Source organism: Prosopis cineraria, unplaced genomic scaffold (assembly GCF_029017545.1).
Source record: "Prosopis cineraria cultivar Desert tree isolate PC_DT_omini unplaced genomic scaffold, ASM2901754v1 PC11, whole genome shotgun sequence".
In the NCBI taxonomy this organism is placed as follows: Eukaryota; Viridiplantae; Streptophyta; class Magnoliopsida; order Fabales; family Fabaceae; genus Prosopis; species Prosopis cineraria.
In genome coordinates, this window is record NW_026555342.1 from 15,375,221 (window position 1) to 15,387,235 (window position 12,015).

General features: G+C 34.5%; 1 protein-coding gene across 4 annotated transcripts; it reads right to left on the reverse strand.

Annotated features, from left to right (window-relative positions):
- Positions 1-620: 620 nt before the first annotated feature.
- Positions 621-9,832, reverse strand: LOC129285656 (uncharacterized). Of its 4 annotated transcripts, none has more exons than XM_054921424.1 (10): positions 9,201-9,832; positions 8,377-8,420; positions 7,854-7,968; positions 7,591-7,714; positions 5,959-6,563; positions 5,190-5,466; positions 4,834-5,116; positions 4,120-4,281; positions 1,795-2,256; positions 621-1,155 (listed from the first exon to the last, which is right to left on the reverse strand). In XM_054921424.1, the coding sequence occupies exons 1-10, from the start codon at positions 9,400-9,402 to the stop codon at positions 838-840; spliced, it is 2,592 nt and encodes an 863-aa protein (XP_054777399.1). In that variant the 5' UTR covers positions 9,403-9,832; the 3' UTR covers positions 621-837. The 4 variants fall into 4 exon arrangements, with proteins under 4 accessions (XP_054777399.1, XP_054777398.1, XP_054777396.1 ...); XM_054921423.1 differs by having other exon boundaries at positions 4,120-4,278; positions 5,190-5,469; positions 9,201-9,831; XM_054921421.1 differs by having other exon boundaries at positions 5,190-5,469; positions 9,201-9,831.
- Between the last annotated feature and the right edge of the window lie 2,183 nt (positions 9,833-12,015).

Here is a 12,015-nt window from a genome sequence, read left to right on the forward strand (position 1 = left end):
AAATAAAATGAAATTTGTTTAGTTATATTAATTTAAAAACAGTATTATAATTAAAAAAATAAATTGATAGTGATTATTATAGGTAGTTAATAGTAATGATTTATTATAAAAATTAGTCAAGTTAACTATAATTGTCAATAATCAAATATAATGTATTAGGAAAATAAGAAATAAAAAAACTTAAAATTGTTTTTTATTTTTTTATTTTTAAAGAAAAAGAAAACATTTTTGGAAATAATTAAATCCAAAACACTTATTTGAACAAGTGTTTAAATTTTTTGTCTTCAAAAAATAAACAGTTTAAAAAGAGAAAACGCCCTAATTCACCTATTTTCCGAATCTTCAACTTCGTTAAACTTGAATGCTAATGGAAATCACTCAAAACGGATAACAAAGTACAGAAGGAAAAGCTGTGAAAAGGTTTAGCTGAGTAAAGGAATGGATTGTTACAGTCTTTTGTCTGTTCAACCCCCCAAATTCAAAACAAGATGTTCTGGTATATTTTAGGGTGGGTGTATAAAAATTATAATTCAAGTCTTAGTTTAGGAGAATAGTGTATACTATTTTCTTTTCCACACAAAAAGAGCATAACCTGAACTTTCCAAACGAGAGGGAACATCTAAAGGATAAAAAAGCAAATGTACTGAGAAAACCAAATTAGCACACTTGCAACTACGTTAAACATCACGACCATAATTATGAGGACCTCGTGGTACAGGGCAGCAGCCAGTCAAGGTCTGTTGAGACCAAATGATGATACATTTCAATTATTAATTCGTAGAATTGCCTTGCATTGGCTACTTTCAAGACCCTGAAAAACCAGGAGTTAATTTGTGATTAGTAGCTGTGGTGCCATAGCTGCTGAGATTGCTTGGAAGCTTGAGGAGGGCCTTGAGGAACACCACCAAGTGATGCTTCCCTTGCATTATGCTGTTGCTGCTGATGGTGGTGGTGTTCCAAAGAAATGCCTGCCTGAGAATATAAGTTTGGGTAGCCGGGAGGTCCGAAATGCTGTGATGGCTGTTGCTGCTGCTGGCTTTGCCGGAATCCGCTCGATTGTTGATTTTGTCCCTGGAAGCCGTAATATGTGCTGCCTGGAACTGCAGACATCGTCCGAGAGGCAGGTCCATGAACCCACATAGGAGAATTCTCATTCTAGCAGAATAACAAACAAAACCCAACTTAGATTCACATCAAGGCCAAAGAAAGTGCCACAATTCCACGTCCTTTTTTCTTTCAGCTATCTAAATTTATAAGTTCAAAATTTTGGTTCTCAAAAGATATACTCCTTCAATAAAATAATTCCAAGTTTGAACATCTCATCTCAATTCTCCGAAGAGAACTTAATCTCCAATATTGTCCAGTTAAGTGCATCCAGACAAGTGATGTGGCTTAATGTGAAGCAAATGCAGTCATTTAAGTGCCCCGCCCTCACTGAAAAACATGACATGACATGTACCACAGCCATCATCCATTGTCATGGCATCCTTCAACTTTGATGCTCCATCATGACATGTTTTTAATGATAACTGGGCATTCGATAGCCATATTAGCTTCTTGATAGCTCGTCACTCATCTCTATTAATAAGCTTAACGTGAGGATGCTATTTAAGACAAAATACTTCATCCAGGAATAAAATGAGACGTTCAAACTTTGAAAATGATCAACAGTTACATATGATGTTAGCTATTCAGTATTGACATGAGACTCCTCGGAGAAACTGCTATAGCAATAATGGATTCAAAAAAAAAAAAAACTAAGAGTAGAGCATTTTGAGGTGAAGCTCCTCTTACCTGCAGTAGGGAAATCATATGATTGTTGTCCTTAAACTGAGAGTTTATAACATCTTCATAGCCAATGGTTGTACCTGTAGGGGCAGCAGGTGGATTCAGAGGAAAGTTTCCCCCGGGCATGCTGGTTGAACTCCCAAAACCATATCCAGATGCAACTGTAGCAGATTGAGGCAAGCTGCTGACAGAAACACTGCTTTTATACTGGGGAAGCGCTGCTGCTAGTGACTGGTGGTATGTGCCATTTCCAGGAAAAGCCTGTTGAAAAGCCGATGGCATATAGGTATAGCTTTGCGGCAAGAATGGATAGCTAATCATATTAGCAAAATGTCCCAAAGGAAGAGTTGGTTGAGAGTATGGATGCACAGCCAAGTGTTGAGGAAGTGAAGGACCAGTAGCAACGCTGGCACCTGGCAAAGTCTGTGAATTTGGTTGAGGTGTAGAAATGCTACTTGCTCTTAAAGTCTGCACAGCCAGATATTTATCAAATTACTGCATTCTTGAGATTACCCTCAATCAAAAAGATAATTCATTACACGTATAATGAGCAGCCTTGTCCATCAGTATTGGCATAATATCAAAAATTCAGCACGCAACTCCTTTGCAGCTATTGTACATATTAAATCATATTATACCTCATCACAGGCACATCACCAGCATAAAATGGCATAAAAGCAAGATAGAAGGAATTACATTACACCAAACACACAAAGTAACTCCAAAATCTGATATTTCACGTCCGCTGCAATTTCTTAACTCATTGAATAAACATAAAATTATATATTATTTCCACACAGATAACACAATTTTACAAAGACCTGCAAAGCTTTTACATTGACACTGAACTGACAGGTGATCATTAATCATTCAGTCCAAAAGTAAAACTGTGTTATATTCTTTAGTTTTAACTACCTTTCATGAACACCAGTATATCATCTCACAACTCCACTTGACCACCAATGTTGACAACAAAAGTCACATCAGATGTTGGGGGATGACTAAACAGGGTTTGTTTCTTTAAGGCCTCACCATGCCTTCCAATTCATTCTCTTCACATAATGCTTCTATCCAGAACCTTTTTCTTCTTGTCAGGACCCTATTTGTCTCTTGGAATTCCAATTATTAAGGAATAAGGAATGGGTGAGACTCGTTCAGGGCTTTTACTTCCCTTCTATTTAACCTAGATTCTGACCATACATCTTTCCTTCGATGCAGATAGGTTAACTTAGTCTCGTAATCAATCCTTCTGGTTCTTTTTCCTCGTCTTCCTTTAATTATTATAGTCTTATAAGATCTTGTCATTTGTTTGGAGTGCAATTACTCTACAGGTTTAACATATGACAGGCTGCAAGTTTAAAAAACAAAGTACAGCTTTATCTCTTTATGTGTTATATGCATACTGAATTCTGAATCTTCATATTTTAAATTGTCTCATAGGGCACTTAATAAGGAATATGCAGTTCTGTATTCATGGCATGTCATGGGTTCATGATTAGCCTTGGGGTATTCAACCTAGCCCAAGTAGACAGGTTTGAGCCGGGATGGATGATAGAATGTAAGATTAGGACATTAAGTGAAAAGAAGGGAAAGAATCTTTAATAGACACTATAAATATATGATCAAGGACCTTAAGTCATAAAACAAATAAAACCAAGAATAGTATCAGAGCCATAGGTGCAAGGATCTTGAAACATAATACTCTAATTATCCAAGAAGGAGAATCTCCAACACACGCGATAATCAAAGGCTACCACCTATGCTCCTAAAGCAACTATTTATGCAACTAGGAATTAACAATTAAAATTATATTAATTAAACAATAATCATGCAAAGTGGTGAATCATTGGCTCTAATCGTGCAGCCATCACCCCCTATTCTCTAGGTGACAAGTCAGTAATTGCTTCCTTATTATCTCTTATTACTTTTCTCATGTCCAGAAACTGCCCAGCTTCACTAACCATTCCCCTTATGCCTCTTTCCTGCTCATTTCCTTGCCTGGATGTCATTCTCTTGATGTGAGTTTTGGATTTTGGTATCTTATCGAGGGCATATTGCCATTGGGCCATTGCACGAACTGTCATTTTTTTTGTCATTTTAATTTACATTATATTTTATTGGAAATGATGGTTGGTATCTTTCTTTGCAATAAAGCTTTTTTCAATGCAGATAAAAATAGCAGCAGTCAGGTAGATTTTGTGACATTTGCAATCCCTTGTTAGATGTGGTTATATTGTCAAACAAATTTGTTAAAATACCAATACACCACTATCAAATTCAAGCAAACAAATATTTGAAGCTCAAAACAATACTGCAAGAGTAGAAGTGCACCTCAGACGTGGAAATAGTGGAACCACCAATCGAAGAAGCAATGTTGCTATATTTTGCAGGCAGTGATTGTGTTGCTGGGAAAGGTAAGTAAGGGATATCATCCCTTGCCGTTTGAACAGTTGAACCCAACAAAGCACCGGGCAAAGAATTTGTATAACCCTGCTATATAATTGAATACTAAATTTAGATGAAGGTACCAACATTGTTAGATACTGATAGAGAATAAATAAAAAAAAAATTTACATATCGAATGGTAATACTATGCGAGCTGCATATGAAAATTGGCATCATCACATCATAGTTTGATGGGGCAAAACAACTATAAAGTGTATTCTAGGAACTAGGAAGGGTAAGGTACATTGCAAACAAGTAAATAAAGTAAAGCAACTGAAAAGGCAAATTTATGTGCACATGCATGTGAGGCATATCCAATGAGATAAGTAACCAATCACCATTAGATCGCAAAAGATTGTTCAAGATTAATACCAGGTTGTCAATGTGAGTCAATGAAAATTTTCAGTAAACATTTAGGAAGATTTTTGCATTAATCTAGAACAATTGTCTAGTGGTGGTTAGTTAAGCCTCTAACCTCTCACTGAAAATCACTCCTCCATCATTACAGAACCAACTCTCGTTCATTGAAAACCAGAATCAAGACCCAGTGATTGAACACATTCAACATTATGTAATTAAGAATCTACAACTCTGTATTACCATGACACTTGAGAAGGGGGTAAGGTTCTGTATCTGTGAGTTTGTTTGTGAGTGAGAATATGGGACATCTTGTTGTTGGCTATTATCATAAGTAAACCCATGTGAAGATGAAGGGAATGAATATTGATTCCCCTGATCAGCTTCAGGGGGGGATTCTGGTTTTAACACCTCTGGCTGTGAAATGGAAGGAGAATTATAAGGCCCAGCACTGACATCAGTCCTTTGAACTAAGTTTCCATCAGAGGCACTAGTGAGATGTTCATCCTCATAATAATCAGAATGCCTGTAAGAAAAATATGAAGCAATTATGAATGATCATAAAATTGAGCACCATATATGATCATATACAAACATACCTAGAATCTGAGGGACCAATTGTTGCCACATCAGTAGCCGCAGATGTCTCCTCAGAGTTGCTTCTCACAGGCCTAGATGCGTATGGCCCAGAAGGAAAGGCAGCATTTGTTCCAGATCCAAAACTTCCAAAGCTCAAATTCAAGCATTCTGGATTGTGGAGTTGTAGGTGATCTGGAATCACAACAGAATCATTTTCCTCCTCTGAATCTTCCACCTGATCATCTTTCCGTAAACTTAGCTGCTCCAAGTGTGCGGACATTGAGGAAACACCTTCTGCTGCTGAAAGCAATTAGAAGTAAAGCTGAGAGAACCCCTAAACAGGCATGGCTCTAACAAGCAAAGATGACATTGAATAGTGAACAAGTAATGCAAAAATACCCTTCCAAATCATTCACACAAGAGGGAGAGGAATTAACAAAAAATGAGCAAACCTAGAGAATAGTAGCTGTTTCAAATAGTCTCATCAAAGCAATAGCCAATATTACAACATAACATTGTGATTTGTGTTTCAAGAAAACCCTGGGAGTATTTTTTTCAGACATGTAGTATGCACAAAGGATGCTTTCAGAAAATGAAATTCAAAGACTTATTGCATATCCAACTGGTGGTACGAGTGCTCGAATATCACCACAGTTCAATACTCCATTCAATACATATGCACTCTAAGGTACCACTAAAACATTTAATGGCGAACATATATGTTCAAGACAAATAAAGATGGAAGACAAATTTAAAGAATGGTAAATAAGTTTGTAGCCTCCTGGTAACCTTCATCATTACTAAAAGGATGCCTTTGAGGTTGGTAGGGATTCTTATCCTTGTACAAGTTATCATCAAAAACAGATGCACCTCCAGCATTATCGTCAGATATACTTCTAGCAGAAATAGAAGCAGGTACAGCATTGTCTGCAGCCTCAAGAGGAGCATCTTCAACTAAACGTTCTTCTAGATGGGACCTCTGCTGCCGATTAGCTTCATCCAAGTTCGTTGAGATTCCATAGTACTCAGAATTTGGAAGAACATCAACAATAGAGGAAGCATTAGAAGCTGATTGGTGCTCAACAGAAGGCCATTCCTCATTCTGACAAACATCATGGCTAATAGAAAAGCCTTGATCAGCATTTGCCTCTGACACATGCAATGAGTGCAGACTCTGACTCTGATGTGATGCAGATGGAGGTAACAAAACATTGTGATGGCTATTACTGTTAATGGAAGAATTAAGCACGGATATTTTGGCCTGTGGCCTACCCATCTTAACAATATCAGCCATTGATACTTGACCTGGGAACCCCATCCATCCGGATTGCATTCCCCCATGTTGTGATGAAGATGGTCCATCACTCACACATGCTTCAGTTGCCACAGAATCACTGCAACAATTTTATTATACATCATTTGACCTCTAGCTTGGCAACATATTAACAACAAAGTGTTTTTGAGTCAATGCATTGGCAGGCACAGTCAAAGTAGGCAGATAAACAATCATCACTCAAGAGTAGCTGGACAGAAAATAGCCTTAACTAGCCAAATAATTCAGGACTTTTGATTATTTATTTTATATAATTTTGCTTTTAGTAATAAAGAGGAGCTACAACGTTACATTAAAAGAAAATAAATATCAAACCCTGACCCGCCCATTTTGACCTATCTTTTCCTCAATAGTCATTTTCCAAAAACTCAGTAGAACAGAACCCAAAAGCGATTCAGAGAATAGATAGTAGAAAACGCAACAGGAGTTTGAAAATGAGAACGAAGTATAACTCAATAAAAAGAATTAAACATACTTTGTAGCTAGTAAAAGTTGGACGCTTTTTTAAACGCTTGTTTTTTAGAAGAATCAAACAAACCAAAATCAACGTAGGTAAACAGGAAAATAAATATTCTGATAATTTAAAATATACTGTATTAAAAAAAGAGAAATAATCACTCATGTCACCAAGATGGCCGAGAGAAAAAGGAGCAGCAAATAGGCCAGCTACATTAGGACTTAATTAAATGATATTATGTATTTATAATTCTACAGTTGTAACGTATAAGTTACATATGAGAATTAAAGAAATACTAAAATTCCAACCAGATCAGTCCATGTTTAGTAAGATTCTGATAGAATCCCAACCTGGAAGCCACAAGTAATTCATATGAGATACCTTAGGTCTTTATTAGATTCCTTACAAGACGTTCAATATTCTCAAAACTCAACAAGTGCGCATGTGATGAAAGTAGAATCATCAAGAAATAGACAGAGTGGATGGACAGGAATATGATAACTAAATACTAATTAAACAAATGAAGTGAAAATAGCTAGTAAGAGTGTAAAACATGCATGCCCCTCTCACCCCACACGCGCATGAACACATGCAAATGTATTTGAGTGTATGGATATAAAGGAAACAAAACCTGTGGGATGGCATCCGCCAGTTCACATTATTCCCCAAAATGCTAGAAGAAGACATAGGACCTCCAGGGGCATTTGTTCCATTTTCCTTCTTGTATACAGGTTTCCCCTGCAGGAGACCAGAATCTGATCTCCAAAAGAGAAGGAGAAAACTTTTTTAAAAGGAAAAAAAATTGCAGCTTAGATACTTTTTTAAATTTGACAGAAATATTAGACTGAAGGCATATAAGACAGTGGCATGGGGGAAGATCTATCCCACACATACCAGTGCCACTGCTATTGAATTGACTTGTGCCAGCACGCCGATCTGTGCCAGCCCTACTACCACGACTAGATGCGTAATTTGTTGCACGAGACCTGGAATCAGGTATGTCCTTATTCTGATGCAGCAACAGAAACAAGTAAAAATAATCACATCACATTGAAAATAGAAGCATTAATTAAATGGATAGATTAAGTAATTCATAACCATCTGTTGACAAAAGACATAAATATAACCCATGTGATACGTGAAATGAAACAATATTATTGTATGTTTAGTGAGGTTATTTTGAAGAATATTATTTAACTACTATTTTTTATCACAAGAAATTGACCAGGGAACATGGACATTTTTTGTGCCTACTAAAATTTAAAACATAAGAGACACATGCATTATGCAATACATAAGCCCCTTAGTCATGAAACAAATTCAAGATCTATGAAAAATACTTGTTCATCAAATATGAATTCCACTCTGAAGAGTAGTAGAGTACACATAGCATGTATGTTTCACACATAAGACACACCTCTTTTTTCTTTTCTCGTTTGCTTTTCACCTCATGAAAAGGATCTGCACAATTGATAAGCTGGAAATTAGAAATAAATTTAAACACCTAACTATTTTACGCATGCAATATCTCACCATTCTTCCGACCACCATATCTCTAATTTATTATGTACCAAATCAACATCAAAAGTCCAGAGAATTCAAAAGGAAACCCATGTTGCATCAACTATAAAGAGATTAAACAAAAGCCCTAAAACCATACACGTGCCGAGTGAATTTGTTCCTTGGAGTGATTCGATTCCTATTTAATGAGATTGAGAGTAACAGAAGCCTCACTGAAAACTCCAACTGAGAAAGGAAACCTAAGAAAGAAAACTTAAAGCAACACATGATTCATGGGAAATTAGGAACCGGCCAAGGCAATTAGAAGTCATTTGAAGGAGGATAGCAAAATCTATAGGTCATGCTGCAAAGATACAGCCCATGTATTAAAGCATAGGTTATGGAATGATTTATCCAAACCTACACACGTGCTACTAAAACTAAACATATGTTATGGGAACCTAAAGTTCAGAAAGCAGACTTCTTTTTAATTTTTCGAATTTCAACTAATTCCCAAGTGGCCTACACAATACCAGTTAACGTCACCCGGAAGACGAGACACCACGAGAAGTACTAAGATTAGTTCCCTTCAAGTCCATATGAAACCAAACAACTATGCAGCAAACAATTACTACTTTTCAACAAAAACCAAAAAAAAAAAAAAAAACACACACACACACAAACATTTTTTCAACCCAATAACACGACTCAGAAAAAAAATGAATAATTGACCGATCGAACCTTGGGATAGGAGGCGACTGACAGCTTCATTGGGGTCCATATTACACTCTTTAAGCATCGCGTAGATCTCATGCTCAGGAAAATTACTGACAATCTCCTTCAAGCTCTGTACCATCTTCCTGGAAGCTGCCGGGACCCCCGCTAACCCATTACTTCCCTTCCCATTGCCGGAGCCGCCGCCTCCACCGCCTTTGCCACTCATCCTCCACTCCTCCCCCCTCTCCCTGACCCTCCCCTCTGATTCTGTGACCAAACCCAGATCTGCGAACGCCCCAGAGGGCTCGCTTACAACGGTACTTTCTAGGGTTAGGCCGCACGACGCAGAAGAAGAAGATGATGAAACCGAAGCTAACTCTCCCTCACGCTCTGCGCCAAAAAAAAGGGCGAAAAGCCGAAAACCTCTTCTCACTCACTCCCACCTTCTTTTCTCTCTCAGTACTCGTAATTTTTATTTTTTAAAGTTTTCTGGGAGAGACCACAATTTGTGCTCAAAGCCTCAAACTGATGGTAACTTCTTTTGGAGTTTGATTTGGGAATCACTCTGACAAATTTGATGTTCGCATCATCAATTTTGTTTCTCAAAATTGAATCTTTACACCTAAGTTTGAAGCTTTTTCTTTGCCCTGACCATTTTTTAGGGTGCTGAGAGCTCAATGCAATAAGCCAATAATAGCGAGGATACAAAATTGCATGATAATAAATAGAATTAAATCATGCAGAATAAATTTTTATAAAAAAATGATGATTAAATTAATTTGACACTTTTGATCAAAAAATTAGTTTGACATTGAACTTTATAATTTTTTATATTTTGGTTGCATATGTAAATATAAGCAATATGCAATTTTTCTTCCTGAGATGTAATATGCGACTTTGATATATGTATATATAACCCCAAGAAATACAAAGATATAAGTGAAAAATACTCCCTTCATTTAAAAATATAAAATATTTTTTGAAGAGTTTGATATCAAAAAATGTAAAATATTTTTAATTTTTTAAAGTATAATCATTGCCTTATTTTTAAAAGTTTTTCTATTAATAAATAACTTTATATTTATTATAAGATATTTAATAGGAGTAAATATGAAAAAATAGGATTAATTTAAAAGTAAGTAACTACTTTATTGATAGTTAAAATTTTATTAAAAATATATTATATTTTTAAATAAAAAGAGTAACAAATTTAATTTAGATGTTAGATTTTCTATGTGCATTTCACATATTAATATATAGAGAATAGAGTAATGTATAGGAGTACAGGTTAAGTCAATATATATACATATTAGTGTGTGTATCTCTCATATAGCAAGGAATCAAATGAATTACTGAATAATAAGAAAATATATATTCCTTTCGTTAAAAAATAAAAAGTATTTTTTGAGAAGTTGGATGTTTAAAAATATAAAATATTTTTATTTTTTTAAAGTATAATCATTGTTTTTTTAAAGTGCCCCCATTGATGAATGACTTTATATTTATTATAGTGTTTAATAAGAGTAAATATAAAAAAATAAAGTTAGTTTGAAAGTAGATAACTGTTTTATATAAAGACATTTTTAAGGAGTTGGATGTTAAAAAATATAAAACATTTTTAATCTTTTGAAGTGTAATCATTGTTTTTTTTTTCAAAAGTGTTCCTATTGATAATGACTTTATATTTATTGCAGGGTATTTAATAGAGATAAATATAAAATTATAAAATTAATTTAAAGTAAGTAACTACTTTATTGGGAGTCAAATTTAATTAAAAATGTCTTATATTTTTTAATGGGGGGAGTACATTGATGAAACACCAACCCATTTATTTTTATATGATTTAATTTTATATTTATAAATAAATAACAAATAACTATAACTAATAGTTAATTATTAACTTGGAAATATCTATAGTACTACAATTAAACAATCTAACAATTAAAGATAAAATATAAAAATTGTAAATCATCAATGGAATTCTTAACTTTAAAGTCACAAATCAAGTTTTCTTAATTATCATGCAAAAAGTGATTTTAACAACTTTTTTTTTACTTATAAGTATAATTATAATTAGTGTTCATCTTATGTGTTGTTTATAAATCAACTGCATTGTTCATGACGTATTGATGTGGGGATGGATCAAAATCCCCAGAGGAGAAGGCATTAGGTGGGAAAATACATCTCAAAATCCTAAAAATTAGTTTAATAATAATATAGTAGTAGTAATAGTAAGTAATAATAATAATAATATAGTGGGGAGAGAGTGGTGGCCAAAAAAATAATAAGAGGAGAGAGAGAAGAAATTAAATAATTCTACCAAGATAATTAATTAATTAATTCTTTTATGATATGATTAACTGAATAATTTTCTCAGTCAACTTTTAATAATTACTTATAGATATTATTCATAAACTAGTTAATTATCATGTTATTAGTTATTTTAACCTAAACATAAATTTAGCTTTGCTACTAAAGTGATCTTATTTGGCATAGTTCATGAATAATGGATTATAAAAAAAACATGAATTCAGTTAATATTTAATTCAACTCTTTTGCTTGGTCATCATCTACTAAATATTACACCAACACGTAACATTAACATATTTAACAGTTTAGCGTTATCCATAAGTCAAGATTTAACTTGGCCAAAAAAATAACTCAACATTTACAAGGAGACGCATAAAAATATTTTAATCAAGATATATCTGCCAGGTGTCCTAAACAAGATTTTGTGCTGCATATCATTGGAGCCATTCATGCATCTTTTGTTTGAATCAATATTCCCTAATGCGAAGGAATGGACAAGGGTTCACGAATTTTTTTTTTTAGTGTTGAC

Coding starts and splice junctions, on each gene's coding strand:
- LOC129285656 (XM_054921421.1), bottom strand. CDS start 9,402: ATGAGTGGCAAAGGCGGTGGAGGCGGCGGCTCCGGCAATGGGAAGGGA. Junction 6,564..7,590: donor TGGCGGATGCCATCCCACAG/GTTTTGTTTCCT, acceptor AAATTGTTGCAG/TGATTCTGTGGCAACTGAAG. Junction 1,156..1,794: donor ATATGATTTCCCTACTGCAG/GTAAGAGGAGCT, acceptor TTATTCTGCTAG/AATGAGAATTCTCCTATGTG.